Here is a 23,733-nt window from a genome sequence, read left to right as displayed (position 1 = left end):
TCCCTCAGGCAATCTCTGCCAACTCTTCATTAATTTGGAGGTCCTCTAATTAGGGAAATGGACTGCAAAGGTATAGCTTTGTTACTGGATGACTTGCTAGTAGAAAAAGCAAGATGAAAGCAACAGTGGATTGTACCTTTACAAGTCCCAAGATCACAAAAACTTATGGCAGAATCCCAGGATAACATGAGCTGAATTTTGCTAGAGAAGACATCAAATGATAGCAGCACAGAACAGCTTTGTTACCTTCACAGGAATACTTCAGGATCCAGCCATTTAAACAGCATCATTCAAGGGGAGTAACAACCATCCCCACTGCTCCACACTCAGTTGCTTCCCATCCAGCCAGCTCTCCAGAAATGCAGACTGCAAGTTTGATCAGCTTGGATGACCCCTAGACAAGCCCTAACATGGATTTAGCTTAGCAGCAACAAGCAGGCATGCTTTAGCTTGGTATTTTTAATATATATGTACATAGACACACATTTGTGTAACTTGTTTAAGATGTACACGCTTCTATCATAATAGCTTTCTACCTGTGTAGTTCAAACAGAAGCGAAGTCAAACCAAGATGCAGAGTACCACAGCCATAACAAATATTTACCTCCCCAGCTCAGGAGCTGGCAGTGTGGCCAATCACCTTGCTCACCCTCTTATTTGCTTGTGGCTAAACCCAACATACAACAGGACAATTGTCAGCTTACAGAAAGACAGTCCACCATTCCATGCATTCCAATCAAGGGATTGATTCTCATCACTGAACTATTTGAGTGCCCATAGCACATGAGGCTGTGTTTATCTGCTCACTGAGAAAAGCAGCTGTGCCTCCTTCAGACACCATAAAGCAACACGTTTCCTGTCCTCACACCAGCCCACGTACATTTGTGTGTAATTTCTCCAACTCAGCAGGGCTCAAAAAAGAAACCAGAGCTGCACCAGTCACTTAAGAAACTGTTTATTCAAAAGCTTCGTAGCACCATCTCGTTTTTGAAAACACCCAAATAAAATGCAGCAATTAACTTCTTTTTTTTTTCCTGTTCAGCATGACACTAACTCCATCCGGGAACATTTATGGTTGTTCTTGCTAATGTAACTGAAAAATAGCGCTCCTGTGCACACAGACATGATGGGCCTCAATGTGGGTTATCCAATCCTACCTCGGTAACTGAAGAATAAAAACAAGTGAAACTGGAAACCTCAGGTTATTTTCCCCCAGTGCTGCTGGAAGATAAGTTTTCTAAGGGTAAATAAGGTGAATCTTCTCTAAGGTTCCGCAGCTTCAGCAGTGTGTACCCTTGAAAACTTCCTCAAAGAGAATTAATAATGAAATAGTATAAAATACCTTGGGCATTCTTTTGTGGTATAAGATAGACCACAAATGGTTAATTATAAATATCTTGACATGTTTGTTCCAACACTTAGCTGTTCATGCTAAGGAATGGCCTTCTACCGTCATCTTTTCTAAGGAAAACACTGGTTAAAACGGTTCTACTTTATTACTAAGCTGACTGTTTCTTAATTTAAAATTGATAAAACCAAACCACCATTGACAGCACTTGTAATATATTTCATTGTGAGGTTGTTTTTTTTTCCCTTTTCCCTTTTTAGTTTTGCAGAGTATCCTGTCTGAGGGCTTTAATTCAGCCAAGTCAGTAAAGCGCTATTTCCCAAAGATCCTTAACTTACTTTTCAAGGATGCGGACCATGCTGAGTGCTTGGTCACATTATCATTTGGCTATGGCTTCCAACCACTGGGATTCTCTATTGCATCTAATCTGGTTGACCGTTAAGAGGCAAATATTCTGTAGTTCACTTGGCTAAGGCCCCCATGGGGTCCCATGCAGGCAAAACAATGGGTTCTAGCTCCATCACTGCCAAGACATCTTCTGGCACATACTTCTTATCCACCACAACTTCATACACGTACTCAGTGAACCAGTCATCCGTCATGATCAGGTAACCTGGAGATAAAAACAGCTCATTACAACACAGAGTCATCACCAACACAGCAGAGCAGTCACACGAGTTTCCCTTATGAACAACCCCTTACAGACAGGCCACACTTCTGTATCTTTCAAGATAAAATGAACAAAATTAATTAACATGGAGGCTGAGCAGATGTATTTCATGTGCACTGAAAGACTCACCAAGAAACCTGCTAGGAAAAACAAGGCCCAGAAGAACTCGTTTTAATTCATCTGTTAAAATAAGCATTGGGAATGCCTCACAAACTTACACTGAGAGTAAGGTTATCTGGCTCACTGTCTTCAGAAGCCTTCAAATGTTGGTAAAAGGGATATTGCCCAGATGAATAACCACATCATCTCCTGCTTAGGCCAAAATGTGCTGGTTTATCTGCAGTAAAAGAAGGAGGCTGCCTGCCTTCCTCAAATTCAAAGGCACCTAAATCAGTATTGCTGAACCAAAGCTCAATTTTCCCCTCCTTAATGTAATTCTTATTGAGAATTTCAGTAAACAACCTTTGAAGTGAGGGGGGAAAAAAGTCAAATTTAGAACACGACAGGTTTCAGCAGAAGGCTATCATTGGAAAAACTACTCAAAGTGAACTGAAAATAGAGTGGCAGTGAGAAAGAAAGCATTTAGAAGACAGATGAGAAGGCTTTATGTAATAAAGTTTCTCACATCCTTATATACAGTATCACACAATCAAATGAAACAAGAAAACGTCCAGAGAATATGGACAATAAATGCATCTATCTACACCATCTTGTTTCTAAAGCAAGAGATCAGATAATTCCCATAAATTAAAAACCCTATCAATTGTAATCCGAGCTAGAAGCCATTTTGGAAACACTGCCAAAAGGAGCTGCTTTGATTATTCTCTCTTCAGGATATGAGTTCTTGGGACACACAAAAACCTCTCACTCCCAAGAGCCAACAAGTAATTGCACCCTGAGAGGATAATGAACTCTGTTCTGACATCCTGCATCTCAAAGCTTGACAGAGCTGATTAGGATCGCAGTGTCTGAACAAGAAGGAAACGTCAAACAGAACTTCAGAACATGCAAATAAGCGAGGGTGCTCTCTGAGCAGGGCTGTGCTCAGTGCCACAATGAGCCATTATCAATTCCTTCATTAAAAGGAGACGTGTACTTTGCAGGCAGAGTCATTTTGCTGCAGCACAACAGGACAGTGACTATGGGAGGAAGCTCTGCTTTGTATAAAGTTGGTCCACATTTCTCTAACTTCATTTTACGAAGGAAAACATTAAAATGCAGCGATGTACAAGCAACAAGCTGCTGGATAAGGGAGAGGTCAGCTGAGGATGAGGCTGCTTGCATAACGCAGCATTCGGGCACCTGAAAAGTAAGCCCTTGCAAAGTTCCTGAAGAACTTTGTCCTCCCTGCAGGGGAGTTAAGGCACAAGATGGTCACGGAGGCTGCCATAATGCACTCGTGAGATTACAGATGCATGCAAACAGATAAATCTGCAAACTGTCTCCCTGCGGAAGCACACAGTCGATACAAGAGATGAAGTCAAAAGGAAGATGACTTTTGGCTGGAGAGGTACCGCAGGAAAGCAATTTTTGTGCCAAAACAAACAAATGGACCCCTATCAAGTGGATGTGATAACGTGATTTAGTGTTTCCCTTTGAAGACCTCCTCCTTGCTTTGAGAGGAAGATATCCAATGGGATAAGCTGGGTTCAAAGTTTGGTAACACTGCACTGTATCTTCAGAACAAAAGAATAGGAATAATTAAAACTTGCCTGACCAAGTGCCAGCAAAACAGAAAGGAAATATTTTACTGGGAAGTGACTTTTTTTTACCTCAAAAAAACCCAACCAACCAATGTTTGTCAGCAGCTTTGTTCATTCCTTGAGGAAAAACAGATTGGATTCCAAGAAACCGTTTTACAGCAGGGTAATTACTAAGCGTTTAGGAGAGGCACTGCTGGGCTGTTCCCAGGGCTCCCCTTTCTCCAGGACTAGCAGCACCACATGAATCCAGCTCTGCACACTCTACAGGTGCTGAGCATACAATCAACTTCTTCCCAGACACCCAGAACTCAAGTCACAGTTGTTCCAGCCCTGTGCTGTGCAAGGAAAGGGAAAGCAGGGATCCTCCGGCACCTCAGATTGTACTCACAGCAAAGCACAGAGGACTCTGTATGAAAAACACTCATTTCTTACCAAGTGTTGTTGTTTTCTGTTGTGTATTCAATGACAAAGTCCAGTCTCTGGTGTTTTGCCATAGGCTGTAATCTATCATCCTGTCCAATAATGGAGCTGGGTCTTACTTGTATCCCCCACACCCAACTGGGCCTCAACTGGGGTGTGCCAAGCTTAACATCATTCTTGGCCTTTTTGTGTCTGATGTAGATTCTGGTTCTCTTTGCAGGACTTTCCAAGCAGTTTCCCAGTAACTTAGCAAGGCAGATAAGATAAAGTTCACTGGCAGACTGACTCAGTGACATAGCAAGAGAAGCAAAACATGAGGCTCCTACACCAGCTAGTGCTGATGTTGAAAATGGATAAAGCAGGGCAGGAAGAGGGAGAAGAAATGCTTTCGAGTTTCCTGTTACGCTGTTTCTGAACAAGTTCTGATCCAGCCATTCAGGCTGACTGCAGAGCTCAGCAGAGCAAAGCAGGAAAGCTACATCCAGACATGGCAGAGAAGCACCCCTCCAGCCAAGCCCATACTGAGTAGGGGAGCAACTAGAAGCAACTTCCAAGTCACTGCTCAGCTGTGACCCATGTTCTGCCCACAGTGTCTGTCCACATGCAGGGCCAGGATGGCTACAGCCCTACAGAGCTTCCCAAACCAACAGCAGGGCAGGCTGAAACAGCCATAAGCAGGAAGGCAAGTTGATGCAGAAACCTGGTGAGAGCTGAACTGCAGGTGGATTTTTTTGGTTGCTGGTGCTTGTCATAGCAGGGAGGAACAGCGCAAGGATGCCATAGGTCACGTTTTCAGCATGGCTTTAGAAATGCAAGTAGTCAAGCTGCTACAAGCTGCTTTCCCTTTTTTGCTATTAACTAGAATAATACCTGGCAATTTTCTTGTGATCAAGAGCTGCCCAAACACTACTTAGAAACCATAACAAACCAGTCAGCCTTTCCCCTGTTCACTTTGCTATGTCCAAACAGGTTGAGGCTTTGTGTTCCTGTGACTATAAATTGCTTTACCTTTATTTCCACGGTCTTCACCCCAGGAATTTTCCACTCGCCACTTTTCAAAGCAGTCTTCTTGCCCATCCTGCAACAAAACAACGAGATGGTGACTCAGCAGCCAAGGGCTATGACAGTTCACAGCAGCCAACCCTTCCACATCTAAATCCAGCACCAGCAAACCAGAGCTCCGCTACCAAAAGCCTAAAGCCACCAGTGAGTTTCGGACCACGTTTATCGCTAATGATTAGAAAAACAACCTGAAATGTTTATTTACAAGTGCAAGAAAATGAAGCCCAGGACACAATGTGTAGTAAATATTTTAAAGAGATGTTAAGTTGCATTGAGCCAAATTCCAATTGGAAGAATCTAAGCAGCTTTCTCTATCACCATGTAGGCACTGGGGGCCTTCTGGAATACAGAACGCATCACTTACTTGAAGTAGGAATCAGAGAAGGCACAGGGCAATAAAGCACCCACAGCTTGCTTTAGAAGCAAACTCAAGCACATAGATCTACTATTGGACAAAGCAGTAGACAAATGTTTATGTACATTAAGTTTGTTGCTGCTTTTAACCAAAAAGTACATTTAATCTGCATCAATTTTTAACCTTGTAAAACTGTAATGCTGTTTTTTAAATCTTCGATCCAGGCCTTCTATTGAGCAGTAAATCCACAGCAATATTATATTTTAACAACTACTATCAAAGCTCTTTTAGATTAAGCTCAGGTTTAATATTAGAAAGCATGTTCCAAGTAGAAGTGAAGTAAAAGTAGATTATCCTTCAAACAAAGGACAGTAATTTCATTTAAATGATTCTTTCATAACAGGTACCAACCACTGTGATCTGAAACATATCTAAGGAAATGAGGCCATCTTTTACACAGCTGTACATGGAAATACAGACCATAAACCACAGCCTCCAATGGAAGTGCAGCAAGTAACAGGGTGTACAAGCTTGAGACATGAGTAGATAAATAGATTTTGAACATTAGTAATGGATCACAGTGAATTGTTTTTGAAGATGCCTTCATGCACAATAAGCGTCAGGAGCTCAGAATGCACAACTTGCACTGAATTGGAAAAAGCTGCTGAGAAATTCCTATGACTCAGCAGTCTGTCAAGTCCTCAGACTCCAGAGCTCAAGCAAACAGTTACAAGCTGTTACTTCTCAAGCCAAGGTCACGTTGGACAGGAAGAGATCACTTCAAAGCAACCTTAATAACAACAACCTCTGGAAATAGTGGAAAGCATCAAAGCTACAGATAACTCTATACTGTAAATAGTCACTTATTTTCACTTTGGGTGTTCTATATCTGCTCCTGGCAGTATTTAGCTATGGATTCATCTCAACATGCTTTTGCCGTTGAGGTATTTCTGACACTATGTCCCCCCTCTAATTATGAGTAGGCTAGAGAGGTCACATACCAATGAATGGCAGAAGGTTAGACTGCTGCAAAATGCCTCCTACTGGCTGCTCCAGCATTTTACCCTTGAAAAAGGTGCATGAGACTAACCCTTGCAATGGGATAGGGTGGGAAATGCTTGCTGTCCTACTTGATTTCCTGCTCAGAAAGTACCTCAGAATCTATATTTAAAACCAGCTAAGTCAGTTGGTATCTAAGAAATTGAAGCAAACTTCTTCCCCTCCTCCAATTGGAGTTTGTGAATAGAAGGAAAGAAATCCTTAACTCATCTAGAATTCTTCCATTCTTAAGTATTTATAGTTGTGAACACAAGGCAAATAAGGAAACAGACAACCTAGGCCTTGTGTGCAGGGTGTTGCCACACATGCAGAGCTCCAGCAGAACAGCTTATACAGTGAATGAGCCCAGAGCACAAACAACCTGCTCAAATATTCCAATATATCTGTGCAAACATTAGTTTCAGGAGGCAGACTCTACCTTCTCCGAGACAGCTGTCAGGACCATGGCGTGGGTCATCAAGGAGTCTCCAAAGATCAAACGCTCTGCCTTGTTCATGTTCTTGACAGAGACACCAAACACCAGCTCATGGTTATATCTATTAGAAAGCCACATACTGTATTATAAAGGATGCATGGAGGATTCTCATTAACAAAACACAGAAGCAGCAGACGGGCCAGCAAGTTCTTCTAATCATACTGTCAGAATAAATGCAAAGGACCGATGCCTTTAGGAGTTTTCCTCACCAGATACCAGGCAATTCAAACAGGTAAAAATAACCAAATCCTTTGAAGATGTGTTACAAACAACTAAGATTTCAACTAAATGTAGGAAAAAGCACATTCCTGTTGCTTGAGTTACTTAAATACACTCCTTTTAGGTATACTAAGCCAGAAGTAGGTACAAATTAGGTTTTTTAAGCAGACAAGGCATTGTTCATGTCCTGGCCAACTACCCACAATGGCATTTTCTGTTTTGCTTTTCTACTTACATATTCAAGTCGTTGATTCCCAGTTTGCCATAGAAGTGCTTTGCAACATCGCAGCCAAACCACACAGCCTACAAATAGAAGGAAGAGTCACATCTAGGCCACGTTCCAGTGAGTTTTACATTGCAAGAGTTGCACCATGTTGTACACAAAAAAAAACCCAAACAAACCTCTCCATCCTTAATAGACGTTGCAGCCAATTTTTTCAAGACATCGATAGGCTGGTTGTTATAGAGAGTCTTCCTCCCTCCTGCCATGTTGCCCAGGTACTCCACTGTGTACAGCTGGCCATATGGGTTCTGAGGTCGAGGATCATTCACTAGACAAACCTGCCAAAAACCCAAGATGTAAGAAACTAAGATGCAACACAAGTGTAATCTTTGGGAAGTGAATCAGACAATTGCTTCTGTCCAAGCTCAGTCTGTCCCATCAGCTGAGCAGCAGCTTGGCTGAAATACCAGCTATCTTCTTTTGGTTTTAGTTTTACAAGGTTCACCTCTAGTTGTGGCACAGGAGCTGTAAATGTTACTCCCATTCCCTAATGGCTGTCTTACAGCTTTTTATGATCGATTCAATCACTTCATATTATTAACACCATCACTGAAGTGCAATGTTTGCAGCTGACTGAAGTGAACATCAACAACAAGAGGATGGGAAATCAACACTGGGCAGTCTGACCTGTGGGAACTGCACTTACCCTGTACTGTGTCATTACAAGTGCAGACAGCACATTCACAACAGGGGAAAATAAGTTGCAGGCAGTTCAGTCGTGAAAAGCTCTTTGCAAACCATCCATTGTACATCACCAACCTTGTCCTCCATATTGAAGAGAGGCTTCACGTGCTCGTTGTAGAACTGCACCGGTGTCATAGGACCAAATTTGTGGTAGTTCTTCTCCTTATCCCGGAACTCCCAGCAGAAGGTCTCCGGGGGGTTGCCCAGGCAGGTACTCACTATTCTGAATACCTGCAGGGAGAGACAAACATCTGTGAACATGCAGAAACATGTAGGTGAACCCCTCCTAGCACAGCAATGCCACTGAGGGATTCCTCCATGTGAAAACCAACTGGAAAAATGGAACCTCGCAGCCAGTTTTATAGACCAGGTGTTGCTGCTGTTCGAGAATCTGAATCAATCCACATGGAACCAACAAACTAGACATGAGCTCCAGGTTATCCTAGGAATGCAGCAGGTAAATCAGAAGCCAGCACGGCGCCCAGTCTCATTCTAATATCACTAAGTCATTCTGAATTTTCTTTGCCAATAAATCTTCCCAGTGCAGGAGAGTTGTTTCTAGATCAGCTTAAACACTCCGTATTACCTGTTGTCAAGTGATCTGCCACGTGCAGAGAGAAAGCAGATCTTCCAACACACACACAAAGCAATCTATCCCCATGTTTCCCATTCTCATCTCTTTTTCATTCGGATTCCAGCAACAGGCTTTTGTCTCTTTCCAAAATCCTAGAATAACTTTCTCATTCATTTTAATACACTTAACCCCTCCATTTAGGGTTAAGCTGACAGGTTACGCAGCTTGACTGGAGATCCCCATCCCCTGGCTGCAGCTGACAGTTTTCTATTGCCTATCTTTCACCACAAGGAGGTGGAGATTTCAAGTTGTCGGCCTGCCTGTTAACCAGGCTATGGAATGGTTCTTTCTCACAGGGCTTGTAAGACACGCTGACTCGTAGGCATCACAGATGGCTGTCTCTGGGTATATTTAGCAGGACTTACCACAGATAACAAGGGGGCATCCAATCATTTTTAGACAGGCTTAAATGTTTTACTGCAGCCGGAACTAGCTCACTTCACCTCTGCTCATCCATGTCTACAACACAAGTCTTTTTCTTGCAAAGAACCAACAGTGTTTAAGAAGAGAAGGGGCATCAAATCCAAACTGCACTTGGATCCAATGGCTGTGGATTGTGCCAGCTTCCCTGGGCTGTCTGTCTTCACATTCCACCCTCACCAGCTTTCACAGGGCTGGAGTCTTTCCCAGAGCCAACTACTTCCTTCTGGATTGGGCTTTTTTCCTTTTCTTTTTAAACTGCATTGAATATACACTGACTACATGTGGTAGCAAGCTGTTTTTCATGTGAAACTACATGCTATCTCAGTTTTGAACAGGCTTTTGTGCCCTTTTTAGTTCTGTGTTCTGAAGACGCGTACAAACAAAAGGTCCAGAGAGAACCAGAGGGCTTTCTACATTTAAAACACTTTGTGTTGAGGGCAAAGTGTGTGCAAATCCCCAGCTAAGCAGCATCCGCTATTTGGCTGTGAATAACATGCAAATAAAGGCATTCTTGCTCCAAGCACTTCAAGGAAACAGATTAATTACGGGTTGAAATAAGGGTGTGGGTTTATGTTTTTACTGGAGGAACTCATTTATTTCTGAATAGATACATTAAGGAGCAAATGTGAATCCCTAAACAACTATAAATATTTATTTTCGCACACCCCGCACAAAAGGTGGAGTTGGCTGTGGATACATCCCCATGACCTCAGATAACCCCAAGTGGTAAAGATGAGGTCACAAAAGCAAATCAAGAGGAATTCCTAAGAGGAGAGCAAGGAGCAAGAGAGGCAGAGGAAGGAAAGTGATGGAGACAGAAGTCTCAAATGAACGTTGGCAGCCATGCCTGGGAACAGCCTCCCTCAGTTGTTTTTTCCACCACACCCTCTACAGGCCAACCCTCAGTATCTCAAAGGCTTCCTTTACCAATACCCACAGGAGACTTATTTAAATTGAAAGGTGACTAGTATGATTCTGGCAACAAGGAGAACCGAGATAAGGCTGAGATGTATTGAGCTGTGCTAAAAAAAAAACAAAACCCAAATACCAGAGTGAGCAAGGAAAGGACACTGCTGATAACAAGGAGTCTACAGAAGCAAACTGCAAAGGAAGAAAAAGCCAATCACGTGCACCGCACTGATCTCAACTTCTGGCCTGTTGTGCTCTAGTTTGATAAGGAGAGTGTTCATACAGTTCTGGAGTGAATATTTAATCCTACATCCCAGTACAACTGCCCTGATTCAGCTTGTGCCGCCTTCCAAGTGAGCTAAGATTTGATGTGCAAATAAAGCTTCACAGAGCAAAGACAAGTTCTGTTTTGCCACATAGAAAAATACACAGCAGCTTCCATGCATGTAAACATGGAACCAGTTGTCTCATACTTCTCAAGCTGAGTGTTCTTAAAATACACACTGGTGCAGTTGCACATTCCAGCTACACCTTCACTGAAAGCAAATCCAATGGAGTTGTGAAATACTACCACTACTGCCAGAGGAAGTATTGTGTTAACTACAGATAAATAAACATAACCTCATTACAGAACAAATTATAATCAGTTAATGAGCCTCTGCTAGCTCCAGGATCCCTTATCAGAGGGCAAGAGGCCCTCAGCAAATGAAGAAAACACGGCAGCCCTGGGAAGCTCCTTCACCTGCTGTATAGTTTGTGAGACATCTAAGGAAAGATATTGATGTTTGAGAAACAAATGAAAGCTTCCTTTTTATTTAATGTGTGCATTTTGTTCAATACATCAAGGCTCTGAACACTTAAAATTAATTTTGGCTATTTAAAAATCAAGTGGAAAGACTGAAGAGTAAGAAAAATGACTGTGCCACTGTCATGTTCAGTGTGAGCAGATGTAGAGCCAGGGTGCTCATGGGTGACACACAAACACCAGCACCACAGACTCATCAATTCATTTAAGTTAATTAAAACAGCCAAAAGCAGAAGCTGTGGTTCCTCCCTCTGTTACCCTCCAGCAGAGATCACAGCTGTGTTCAGCCCCATTTAGCTCACATCTCTTTCACAATGCAGAGAAGTTCCTGTTGTTCTTTCCTGCTCTCTTGTGGGGGATTTCTGCAACAACATGTGTGTTGTAGGGTTCTCAGTTCAGAGCTGTCTGAATGCAAATCTGAACTCATCTCTTTGCTACCATTTATAAAGGCCTGGTAGGGCATTGCTTTGGTCACCATTAATATATAAAATGCAGAGGTTTTTTGTTGTGTGACATTTGATTTTTCACAGAAATGCAGACATCTTCCTGAACTAAGTTCTAGTCTACTATACGTTCATAGTATTAGTCTGGATATATAAAGAACAGAGTAAGTGGCAAGCAAATATAACACAGATAAATACCTTCAGGTGTTCTGCCATACAAAACACCCCTAGTTGGGCAAATAAAGGTACTTGTTTTGCTTTATCCTGATATCAACAGATCAATTTGAGCATGAAACCTCCTTCCACTCTGGTTTCCCATTCATCACACTGTGTTTACCTCTTCTATCATAGTATCCATCGCAGCACAAAGTTCCTCCTTATTTGTTCCAGTTGCCACCATGTTTCTCAGCCGCAAACAGTACTCTCTCATCTGTTTAAGGAGAAGGTCATTTTATTTTAAGGTTATGAAAGGTGCTGCCAAATCAGCCTTCAGAACTCCCTATCTGGTTGTTACAGGCACCCATTTTACCCTTCACAGCATCTTCAAAACTAAAACAATCCACTTCAGAAGGTGCTGCTAGGTATTAATTCTTTAAAATCAAGACAATCATTTACATGTAAGAGAGCAGCACAGAAAATATCTACAAGCACCTGCAATTCAATTACTATTTTCCAACTATCTTGAAGCTTAAAGCCATCAGCTTTTCTAAAGGCTTGGTTCCCCTTGATTCTGTAATATAACTAGTGCTGCAACACTCAAACTCATCGCCACCTCTGACTCACAGAGCAGACTGCCTCCATACTGTAAAATTAATCCTGCAATTCTAATACATAATTGATCTCTTGGCTGATAAAAATAATGGAGCACGTCCCCACAGCACACAGAATTGCAGTAAGAACAGCACACGCCTCCATTACTGTCATCATCCATAAGGCTGAGAAGCACTGACAGGGGCTCCCTCAAGACCAGCTGGTTTGCAGTGATAGAGACAAAAACAGTGTTGCACCACTGTTACATCTCAGCTCATTGCAGCAGATTCTGCATTTTTAATGTATTTCAAAAGGCACTTTTCTCTTTGCATATTCCACATGAACTGGAAGAATTAAAGCCCAGCATAAAAATGCAGTTGAAGCTTTTCCATCTAGAATCATAGAATCACCTGGCCCCTACACCACCATCCTCCTGGATGAATTCACTTCTGTAGTTTAGGATTCAAGCTACAACCACAAATCAAGCATCAGCTTTACAGAAATTTGAGAATTAAACGCACATTTGCTACTCAAATTGCATTTTCAAGCTACTGAACCTTGACAATGGCCATCTTCCATGAACATGTTTTTCTGTTTCATATTTCAAGATTAACTGCATTGCTTTGCTATGAGTTCAGGCTGCCTTTTGAATAAAACAAGTTCAGTTTGAGATGCACTTAATACTTCAGCCAATAAAAAGATATGAAAGAAAATCTGAACCGAGGTTGTTCCCACCCAATCCCCAACTTCAATTGTAACATATAAACCAGTTTTACCTTATGATTCAAGATCTCATTCATCCTTCTAGTAGCCTCTGTGGTATGAGATTCAGGAAAGTACTTCTTGGGAACAACACCATACTTTTCTAAAAGAAATTAAATTGAAGGTTAGCAGTCATTGCTGGAATGGGATGGCTGAGTGCCATCTGACACTGAGCTCTTCCAGACTAGTTAGTGCTTCTTAAGAAGCTCTTTTTCACTAGAAAAAAAGTTTACATGAAAATTAAATTGCTGAAAAATCTTCCAGAAAAACTGAACTCATGAATCATTCCATGTATTTAATCTGTGTTTAATCTGATTTATTTCCCAATCTCCTTTTTCCCCCCCTTAACATTGATAAAGCATCAGCAATAACCACTTCCTACATCACAGTACCAAAGATCACACCACTCAAGGTTCTGGTTATAACAGCAGCAGCCAGAAGTTCTCTCTGCCATGTTTAAGAGTTTGTAACAGTGAAAAAAGTAACCCCCAGGCTTCAAAGAAACAGGTTTCTTTTGTGATTCTAAACTTACATTATTGGTTCGTTACTTTACAGAGGCACTCAATTGCATCATCATACAAATGAAAGCAAATGCTAGTCTAATTCAGACACCACATCTACTTCATTAGTGCTAAGGATGATGCTCCTAAATTGCACCTTTGTCAGACCAGCACTGCCACATTCCATACAATTTCCCTCTCACCAATCTTTACATCGCCTTTCTTCAGGCTGCAACTCAGAGCAGCTTTGCTTCTGCCTTGAAGACACACCCTGGTCTAACAAAGACTCTTCTTTACCTTGTGCATCAGGACTGCATACATGGATACAAAGGCAACAGCTTCGAGCTGGGACAGTAGAGGACAGGAACTTACTATTGAATTGACATTCTGGGGTATCTAATGATTCCTGCTGATTTTGAGCTTCTATCAGCAGCAGCAATATGCAAAAATAAACATCATAGAGGAGATTTAAGCCTAATACTTAGAAAAAAATAAGATCCTTGATTGAAAAAAGCAGTCGCTAAGTGTAGTGCTTTTTAACAAGCTTCCAGGTCTCATATTCAATTTCTAACTACAGTAGATTGTCAGAATAAGAAATCTTCAATCCATCAATCATCAAGGTGTACTACAAGTTCTTCCTGTTTAGATGGCCTCTATTTGAAGTTTTCTGTAGTGCCAGCTACCATATAACCTAAGAGATCCTACGCTGTAATATCAAGTATGGTATCAAACACTGCAGAATTGATCCAAAGTTGCTTTCTTTCACTCATCTCTCAAATCAGTGTAGAAATGAGGGAAGCGCTCCCAGCAGCCATTTCCCTTACCTACAATATTAACCAGCATATCCCACTGGCCTCCATCGTTTGTGGGGTTTAAGAGCAGGTATTGCACCAGCCTTCCATCTATGGGCTCCTTTTTCTGAGCTGTTTCCACAAAGGCATTTAGAAAGTAGTAACAACGTTCGACCTATAACGAACAGACAGGACAAATGTCAGTGCGATATACGCATCAACTCATTCCCATGTACTCCAGTTCTTTGATAGTCCTAACTAGATGAAACCATCTGCTCAGCCACTAACATGTTTATTTTCCTTTTACTATTCCAAGGCTTAACCAAAAGTTTATTTCTGGTCCAGACAATGTATTTACAAGTGAGTTAGTACAGAGCTTGAGGGCGGGGGAAACAGGAAATGTGAAACAGAAGTTATATAATGGAGCCTGGCACAAACAAGTGTTAGGTTTTCTCAATTTCCCTTCAGGAAAAAAGCAAACAGCTCCCAAATCAGTAGGTTGCAAGCAGTCCTGAAAGAGCTTCATAGAGCTGCAATTACAGTTAGGCTTCCTGCTGGGCCTACCACAAATAACTTCTGAAATATTCAGAACACTTGAAAGACTTTTACCACTCCAAAGCATTAACATCTTGATGACTTCCTTCTCAAGCTGAAAATCTCATTTTGCCCAATTTTAACTATTTAAAAATTTCTGGTGGTCCTTCTCATGCACATTTCCCATTTGGATTGTTCAGAAAGCCCAATTTAAAAGGAAATCCGTCCTAATGGTAAGACTCAGTTGTGTAAGCATTCCTAGCACAGTCTGCGGCCTGTAGTACTGTACCTTGTCCCAGAAAAAGAGATACGACTGGCTGAACTCAAACTCTTCAATGTTGTACTTCTTCATGAAGGGAAGACGCATTGCATTGAGGCAGGAAAAGATCCAGCATCTCCCTGAGGTCAAAGACACAAGGATTAAGCTACATTATTGCACTCAGAGCTACATAAGGGCTTTGAACAAGAATTCTGTGTTCCATCTTAAGTTTTTGGACCAGTGTCCTGCCCAGCACTGTAGGTTACTGAATAACCAGTGAGTTCAGGAGTCCGGGATGGACTTAATGATTTTAGTGGTCTTTTCCAACCGTAACAATTCTATGCTTCTATGAACCATGCAAACAGGTCTCTCAGTTATTTCCATCTCACTCTATACAGAAGGAAAAGCAGTTCAGAAGGCAGACGTCACCCCTGAAGGATGCTGCAGGGATTCCTTATCAGATCTCATATGGAACCTTGTGCAGCTGTTCTCTGAACTCAGAAGCCATTCTGAGTACTGCAGTCAGCTCACCTGGCAGGTACAACCCAGAACAAAGCTCCTCTTGATATGAGACCCCCAAAAGGGCTCCAGTAGAGATTCCCACACCTGCAGGGAGGTAACTGCCCACCCCAAAGCACCAAAGGGCGCCCCCAAATCCCCCATTTACCGGAGTTCTTCTGGTTGGTGACGGGTTTGCCCTCAGCAGGCACCGCATGTTGGAAGACCTGGATGGTGTCCTGCACCACCTGCCGCTGCAGACACACCTCCAGCGGGTCATTGCAGGTCGCCACGTTCTGGGCCAGCAGGAACTGAGGCTCAGCCCGAAGCCGCCGGGTAAAGGCCGCGGCCTTTTCAGTGCTGAGCCCTGCGGGGGGGAAGAACATAAAGCAGCATAAGCACCCGGGGATCCCATACCGGGATGCGGGGGGCTCCGGGCCCATAAACACACACGGGTTTTTATAACGGAGAACAACCCTCAAGCCCAACACCAGGGGTAAGCCCACCCCCCATAGACAAGGCCCCACCCCCCCCATAGGCAAGGCCGCCCCCCTATAGACAACCCCCCTCCCCCTCAGAAAAGGCCCCCCCCCCATAGGCAATGCCCCCCACAGACAAGGACCCCCCCGCCCATAGGCAAGGCCCCCCACCATAGATAAGCCCCCCCCCCCCCCGGTTACACCCGCCCCTCACCATGGGCGTTCATGGTGCCGTAAAGCGCAGCGCCACAAACCAGCCGATCCCCGCTCGCCCCGCCGGAAGCGGCTCTTATAGCCCGGCACCGGAAGCAGGAAGTGGGGCCCGAACCGCTCCGCTCTGAGGGTGGCGGCGGCGGCGGCGGCGGTGGTGGTGGGAGGGGGACGGTGGGCGGGAAGGGACAAAACGCGTCGTATCGCGCGAGATCAACCCCGCGGGGAACGTGAGGCTCCGCAGAATCACAGAATGACCCGGGTTGGAAGGGACCTCAAGGATCATGGAGTTCCAACCCCCTGCCTGGCAGGGCCACCAAACATACACCTTTACTACATCAGGTTGCCCATGGCCCCGTCCAACCTGGCCTTGAACACCTCCAAGGACGGGGCATCCACAACCTCCCTGTGCAGCCTGTTCCAGGGCCTCACCACTCTCCTAGTGAAGAACTTCCCCCTGACATCCAACCTAAATCTTCCCTCTTTTAACTTAAAACCATTTCCCCGTGTCCTGCTATTGTCAGCCCTTTCCAAGAGTTCACAGCCTTCCTGGTTATAGGTTCCCTTCAGGTACTGAAAGGCTGCAGTGAGGTCACCCCGCAACCTTCTCTTCTCCAGGCTGAACAAACCCAACTCCCTCAGCCTGTCCTCATAGGGGAGGTGCTCCAGCCCCTGATCATCTTCCTCTGGACCCTTTCCCAAATCTCCATGTCTTTTTTGTACTGAGGGCTCCACACCTGGACACGGTACAACAGATGGGGCCTCACAAGAGCCGAGTAGAGAGTGCTCACACTGTAGGCCTCATTAACATACAGCAAGGTGCGTTTATTGGCAAGGTGCGATCTTAAGAGGAACCCTTCCCCCCCTTCACCACAGCGCCGTATCCACACAACACCATTGAGGCGCTGTGGATGAGGTGAGCTGTCAGCCCTCTGCCCCATAGCCACGTATTGAGCAGTGAGTTCCAATCAGTTGTGAAACGATGCTTGTGTGTTCTATGAGCCTTGTGAAGCTTGTGGCCAGGGTTGTGCTTAGGTGCCTGAGCTCCTCATCTCACACAGGTGTTGCCACCGCTTCAAATGGTGTTGGCTGGGTGTGCAAAGTTTCCTGTGCCGTCTTTACCTGCAGCAAAAGGGGTAAAAATAACCATTCTATAGGGAAAATGAAAGCCAACAGCTGTATTGGGTTCATTGGGGCTGCTGGGGATGTCAGTGTGTGGGTGCTTCATTCAGAGCTTAAAGAAGGGGTTTCATTCAGGCATTTACTGTGAAGCTGGTTGTGCACTCAGATACTTACAGGGCTGTTTCACTTGGTTTTTTGAAGCACTGGAAAGAAAGAGAGAGTCCTGTTACCTTTTGCATTTTTCTACCCATAGAAGTATTATTCTTTCCCCTTCAAATACCTGCTATTTGATTTAACTGCTAGTAATTCACGAGATGATAGTACTCAATGAAAGACACTGAAAAACAGCACTACAGAGCAGCATAGAAAAGGTGGAAAAAAGGCCATTGAAGCATTATTTTTCACCTAAGAAACTGGGTTTTTCCATACCTTAAATATTTTGTCTTTCTGAGCCACGATTCCGAAAAGCACAGTGATGGCAACCACCACAACGGCAGCAATAATCGCCTCCTTGGGGAAAACGGGTTTTCTATCTGTGAAGAGGGAGAGGAGGCTGATAGTTTGGTGCAGTCACATAGTAAAGGCATTTCACAGAGCTGGAGAGTGGAAGGAGGAATTGAAATGCTGGTTCCTGAAGCAGATCCCCCCAGGGTGCTGTGGTGGGGTGAGTGTCCAGCTGTGCCACCCATAGCCCTGCTTTCAAGACACCCATAGGAGTGCTGGGCAGTGGGTGCCTGAATCTTATGGCTTACTGAGACCCAGCCCAGCTCCCTGTAGCCCGTGGATGCACTGTCATTCATGGAGGACAGCCCAGCAGCCTTGCCTTAAGCAGCTTTTATAGCATGGCAGAACAACGTGGTTAGAATAAGAAGCTTCAAGTGAGACCTAAGGTGCTTTAAAACACATTTGGATGTATCCTGTCATCATGGGAAGTGAGAAAGTGGGATGAGTCCGCTTCAGGCCACACTTGCCAAATGCTTTTGAATAACAGGTAAAGCAGGAAGGGCCTTCTCTGGTGCTGTGCAGACAGACACGGGTGCACAGAGAGCTCCTTGCCGCTCTCAGTTGTTCACGTGGGGAATTTATGACTTTCTATTTGGACTTCTTTATACTGTTCCATGATGTTAAACCACTTACAGCAGGTTGCTATCATTGTAAAGGTGAACGCAGAGCTGGTACACCCTAATGTTTAGTAGTAGCTTTGTTACCTTCAACTATCAGGTGGAAATCCTTAGTGCTGTCTCCACAAGTAGATTTCACCTCACACGTGTAGGTCCCGTTGTCAGACTTCTGTACTTTCTTGATAGAGAGCTGGAAGGTCTCACTGGTCTGGTACACCTGGTAGTGGCTTTGTAGGGCCAGGATGGTGTTGTTCTTATACCATGTTGTTTGGCCTTGAGGGTTGGACTTGGCGTTGCAGGTCAGAGTGACGTCTTTGCCTTCTTCAATATAGATGGACTCATCTTCACCCAGGGAGGGAGGAACTGTTGAGTGTAAAAGCAATTAAAGAGGTCACTCATGATGGCGCTCGCCGTGTAAGTAGGTTCCTTTTTCACATCAATAGTGCACCTTGTTCAAATGGTGCAACACCATTTGTAGGGAATCTGCTTTAGTAGCAGGGTTAGACATGGCTGATCTCCTGGGGTTCCTTCCAGCCCCTACAGTTCTGTGATCAGAGAACACACGCTGTCCTGTGCCCCACCATCATCCCCAGGGATCAGCAGGGCAGTCATGACATGTCCTGCCCTGACTTGCATCCTTGAGAAAGAGTTTAGGTGGAGGCAGGGATGTAGCCAGAAAATCTTACTTAAAGGGTCCACCCACTGCCTGTAAAAGAGGCATTAGAACAGGCTATAAGCACCACTGTAGAAAGGGAGTGACTTATCACGTGAGCTATCTCCTCCTCAGCACATATTTTCCCGGTGAACACAGTGCAATGGGTACAAAAACATCCTGCCCTCAGCTGAGCACACGGGGTGGGACAAAGCCCCCCCAGCCATCCATCACTGATAGCAGCACTCACAGCGGACATCCAGGATCACCGAGACCTGCACAGACTGGTTCCGTTGCAGCCTGCACGTGAAGGCAACGCCGTTGTCAGACTCAGAGACTGGAGAGATGCAGATGCTGCTGATGTTCACTTTATTTTCGTCTTTCAGATCCACACGACCATCTCCTCGGTACCAGAGCAGCTCCTCAGCTTGGTTGCTGTTCTGTGCTAGGCAGGACAGGGAGGCAAGGGACCCAGACGCTATGGTCATGGTGAAGTCATCGTTGTGGTTGTTCACAGACAGTTCCACACCTGCAAAAGAAGGAGAGTGAGGGCATTTAGGCATCCTAACCTGCACCCTTCCCACAGGTGCCTGTGGTTTCTCTAGGCCTCGACCTTGGAGGAAATAATGAGAGCGTTAGACTTCAACAAAACGCTCCTCTTTCAGGTGGGCTTTTAGTTCCTGAGATAGGAAGCATCTTCATCTCAAACTTCCCTTTGTGGTTACTTAAAATCAAAGTGAAAGTTTTACAGCTGACTGCATGAATGCCAGAGCCTGACCTATGATAGCAAAGTATCTAAAAACAGTGTTGTGGCTGTGATAATGTAACACACAGCGAGAGAACAACCTGCCAGCGGTGCCCACCCTCCTGCTGCAAATCAGCATTGTATCTGTGCCAAGAGTTTCTGTGCCCATAGTTTGGTGTCCTGCTTTTTTGGCTGGAGCTGAATGTGGCTGATAGTATTAAGCTGTTCATCAGCTCCTCTGCCGCAGCCAGGAGGTTGGTGAGTCACAGTTAATCTAATGGGCAAACCTCAGGATGTGTTAAATGGGAAAACAATATGGGAAATAAATTGTTCTGACAAGCTGAAATTCTCTGATTTAGGCAATGTCATGAATGAATGAGGTGAAAAATAACCCTCAGAATCCAAACCACCCTGTCTCTCTCTTGGTATTCCCAGGCCGAGTGCATTGCAGTTCTCACTTTGTGGAGCAGGTGTGAACACGGTGACCTCGTCATTCCACACAGCTGAAATGCTGAAGTTCCCCCATTCCCTGCTTGTCTGCTCTCAGAATTAAAGGCCTGTTTTCAGACAATCCTCCAGCAGTGATCTCCAGAGCATATGAAACAGAGTGCTGCCATCCCGTCACCCCAGGCAGAACCCAACCCCAGCCAGTTTCGCCTGTCAGCACGATGGAGTTCAGACAAACTATGTTGCATTTTTCCACTGCTTACCTGTGGCTACGTGTGCCAAAAAGCAAAGCATGATGACATGCACTGGGCAGGAGGCTGTTAGGCTGCTTCTCTGTGCCATCATGGGGAGCCCGGCCGGTGCCTGCCAAAGAGAGGCCGGGTCACTGCAGCTGTTGGGAGCCCTCGGTGTCACTGGGTCAGGGTCACCAGGGCATAAACTGAGCCAATATCTTGCTTTTCTCTAGGAGATTTCTTTTGTCTTTAATTTCCGAAGCTTGAAGTCATTGTCTCTCACTCTCTGTCCAACCCTGACTTACCTTGGGAAGAGTCTCAGAGAAGTGGCTTCTGAAAAGAAATGCGCAGCGCTTCCTCTCCTTATTTATAAGCTCTGAATTTTAATGTTTTATGGTAGCTCCGTAAGAAGTGACTCCATAAAATGGGTTCAAGGCCACATTTAATTCCTGCATTTCTGAGCTCCCAGAACACTGAAGGACAGTACTTGCTGGGCTTTGCTGGCTGTTTTATGAGTCTTGACAAGACAATGAATAACTAAGGAGAAAGTTCCTGCATCAGCCATAAAGACCTCCTGCCAAAAAAAACAATTCTTCCCCTTCAGCTTTCTGGCTGTTCACAACACTCTTTCAAGCCGTAGGAATTGTGATTCTGTGAAGCTTATCCTAATTATCCTCTAGGAGGGCTCCAGCTGCCCTTTCCTGCCCCATGCCCTGCTGCTGGGTCCTTCTTTGGCTGCGGAAGGAGCAAAAGTTCTGGTTCAGACTTTGGACTGCGTGCTGGAAGAACAGGGAGCAGAGACGTGCCCTGTAATGCTGAGTACCCTCAGGGTACACTGAGCTTAGCTCAGGTCGCTGCTCTGCAATGATACTTCACATGAAGTTTAGAGTAATTGAGGATGAAAGAATGAAAGAGTGGAGTTTGGGGGTGTGTTTTCAGTCTAGAAACAACAGTAAGGGAAAAAGACCATCAGGTAACAGGTAGGTTTGTCATGACACAGGACATAGCATCGAATGGGACCTGGGGAAGATTCTGTCCCCAGGTGTGTGTGACAGGCAGAAGGATGAGCTCGGGTTAATTGGGTTTGTGGCCATTAAATGACAGCAGTGGCAGTGCTGTTTTGCAATGGGATTTAAGACTTGCTGAAAGAAGAGAGATTAGAAAAGCAAGGTGTTAACTTGGCCAGAGATACGGGAAGGCAACGGTTTAAACCTGATAAAGAATTACTTTCGCAATGACTTTTTACATACATATTTTTATATAGGGCTTAATTATCTTGTGGGTGTCTTAATTACCACCAAGGTCTAGAGTTTCGTGGGTTGCATTATCTACCTTCTCATTATACTTAGGAGGGACATAAACTTCGTTCCAGAATGCAAAGCAGCCACCGGTGAGTCAGAGCGGGAGGGTCCCCTTCAGAGAGGCAGGAGCCCCGTGACTGTCCTGCGAGGAGCCAGCTCTGCTTCGAGCTGTTTGTGTCAGGCAATGTCAGGGGAGGGTTCCACTGCATGGGCATGGGCTGGAATTACCCCCCAGCTCCTCCTCATATCCTTATGGCAACGGTAAACCAAGAAACCCCAAATAAGGCTGTTGTTACATATGACTCTGAACAGACCCAGAGGGAGTAGATTAATAAACACCAGTGTAACCCAAGCCTTAGAAACCTGTGAAGAAATGATTTAGAATGTGAAAGAAACTGTTGGCTGTGCTCTCCTCCAGCTCAGAGTCAGGACAGTGGGTGTCTCAGTCTGTCCATAGTGCCTGCAGAGGCAGAGCAATGCTCAGGGTCCCCTGGACTGTCACTGGCAGAGGGTTACTCCTGCAGTCCGGGGCATCCCAGGATGCTCACAGATGTGTGTGAGTTGAGATGTCTCTCTGTGGTGGCTGGCAGTGCCTGTACACTGACTGCAATCCTGCTCCAGAAAACTCCTGTGCTGGGCCCTGAGGCTGTGCCCTGGGCTGCTCCTTGTGGTTCTCCTCTCTTAATCCCTTTTTAATACACGGTGCCACATGTTTTGCAACTTGCATTGTTTAGGAACACCCAAACTCAGCTCGGGGCAGGAGAGCAGGGCTGCCAGGGAGTACTTGGGCACCCTCTGCTCTTCACTGCCAGCCACAAATCCCATTTACCCCAGGTATGATGACATGAGATGTGCCCTGCTTTCGCAGTCAGACTCAGCCCATACCCCACATCCTGTTGGCACAGAAGAATCCCAAGTCTTTTTTTTAAGATTTATAATTTTGCTCATCATTGTATTTCCCGATCGTCCTTAAATAAAAGGTCACACACTCCAGCACTGAAGGCAGAGGAAAAATGGGCGAGTTTTAGCCCTGAGGGAGATAGAGCAAGGAAAAGAGCCAGTGCCTGCGTGAAGGTTGGAGGCCGGCTGGGGCCACCTACTGGCAGCGGGCTGGTGCCATTGTATTCTACCTCTGTCGTCACTTTAAGCAGCTCCTTTCAATCATTTTTTTCAGGACCATTTCAACTCTCTCCCCTTGAAGTGAGTGCAAGAAACGGAGCTGTGTCCCCGGAGTGCAAGTCTAAGCTGTGCTGCAGAGCAGCGAGGCACTGGCCTGTGGATCCTGAGCTATGATGAGAACACCCAGAGACTGCAGAAACTCTCAGAGCTGTGCACAAAGGTTCTCCCAAATGGCTGCTGTGCTCATCACATCCCCGATGCTGCAGGTCACGGTCAGTGCTGCAGGTATGTCCACAGCCAGCAACCTGACTGAGGAAACTAAGGGCAGAACAGTGGGGTGGTTGTTCCTGTCCTGCTCTGAGAAATAGGGTCCCAAAATAAAAGCAGATGGGAAAAGAACTTGGTGTTAAACGAATGGTACAGGTATCTGCAGGAGATAGATGTGGGGTTCCTGTGTTAAATTCCACTTCAGTTAGGAAAATAGTGTTGTCAGTGCAGTGCTGCAGGGGCACAGATGCCCAGAGTGGTGGGGGAGTCCCCATCCTTTAGGTGTCCAGGTGCTGTGGGGATGTGGCACTGAGGGCATGATGGGGTAGGTTGGGGTTGAATTTGGGGATCTGAGAGGTCTTTTCCAACCCAAATGATGCTGTGATTCCAAATGTTGGTCCTTGTAGCTTCCCAGCAAGGGAGCCCTGTTCAATAACTTTCCACTTTCACA

General features: G+C 44.9%; 2 protein-coding genes across 4 annotated transcripts; both read right to left on the bottom strand.

Annotated features, from left to right (window-relative positions):
• Positions 1 to 939: 939 nt before the first annotated feature.
• Positions 940 to 16,349, bottom strand: BLMH (bleomycin hydrolase). Of its 2 annotated transcripts, none has more exons than XM_015880777.3 (12): positions 16,280 to 16,349; positions 15,756 to 15,953; positions 15,119 to 15,228; positions 14,329 to 14,470; positions 13,019 to 13,107; positions 11,830 to 11,922; positions 8,354 to 8,509; positions 7,714 to 7,872; positions 7,547 to 7,614; positions 7,036 to 7,153; positions 5,150 to 5,219; positions 940 to 1,961 (listed from the first exon to the last, which is right to left on the bottom strand). In XM_015880777.3, exons 1-12 carry the CDS (start codon positions 16,290 to 16,292, stop codon positions 1,810 to 1,812), a joined length of 1,368 nt encoding a protein of 455 aa, XP_015736263.2. In that variant the 5' UTR covers positions 16,293 to 16,349; the 3' UTR covers positions 940 to 1,809. The 2 variants fall into 2 exon arrangements, with proteins under 2 accessions (XP_015736263.2, XP_085378258.1); XM_085522132.1 differs by having other exon boundaries at positions 15,119 to 15,233; positions 15,761 to 15,953.
• A 730-nt stretch (positions 16,350 to 17,079) lies between these two features.
• Positions 17,080 to 21,076, bottom strand: TMIGD1 (transmembrane and immunoglobulin domain containing 1). 2 transcript variants are annotated; one of them, XM_015881054.3, is made up of 7 exons: positions 20,901 to 21,072; positions 20,626 to 20,725; positions 19,421 to 19,699; positions 18,606 to 18,881; positions 17,827 to 17,930; positions 17,572 to 17,600; positions 17,080 to 17,397 (listed from the first exon to the last, which is right to left on the bottom strand). In XM_015881054.3, the coding sequence occupies exons 2-7, from the start codon at positions 20,705 to 20,707 to the stop codon at positions 17,394 to 17,396; spliced, it is 774 nt and encodes a 257-aa protein (XP_015736540.2). In that variant the 5' UTR covers positions 20,708 to 20,725; positions 20,901 to 21,072; the 3' UTR covers positions 17,080 to 17,393. The 2 variants fall into 2 exon arrangements, with proteins under 2 accessions (XP_015736540.2, XP_085377825.1); XM_085521699.1 differs by lacking the exon at positions 17,080 to 17,397 and having other exon boundaries at positions 17,568 to 17,600; positions 20,901 to 21,076.
• Between the last annotated feature and the right edge of the window lie 2,657 nt (positions 21,077 to 23,733).

The sequence above is a fragment of the Coturnix japonica genome, chromosome 22 (assembly GCF_054131305.1).
Source record: "Coturnix japonica strain WE chromosome 22, WE-NBRP24, whole genome shotgun sequence".
NCBI lineage: Eukaryota > Metazoa > Chordata > Aves > Galliformes > Phasianidae > Coturnix > Coturnix japonica.
The sequence above is the reverse complement of the archived record's forward strand: the minus strand, read 5'-3'. Positions and strand labels throughout refer to the sequence as shown.

Bases quoted from the DNA above. Each gene is read 5' to 3' on its own strand.
- BLMH (XM_015880777.3), bottom strand. The intron at 11,923-13,018 runs GTAAAACTGGTT...CTCCTTAAACAG, and splicing joins ATGAGATCTTGAATCATAAG to ATGAGAGAGTACTGTTTGCG. The intron at 5,220-7,035 runs GTAGAGTCTGCC...GTTTTGTTGCAG, and splicing joins TGACAGCTGTCTCGGAGAAG to GATGGGCAAGAAGACTGCTT.
- TMIGD1 (XM_085521699.1), bottom strand. From the start codon at position 20,707: ATGATGGCACAGAGAAGCAGCCTAACAGCCTCCTGCCCAGTGCATGTC. The intron at 19,700-20,625 runs GTAAGCAGTGGA...CTTCTTTTGCAG, and splicing joins TTTGGCACACGTAGCCACAG to GTGTGGAACTGTCTGTGAAC. The intron at 17,931-18,605 runs GTAACAAAGCTA...CCCTCTTCACAG, and splicing joins TTTCCACCTGATAGTTGAAG to ATAGAAAACCCGTTTTCCCC.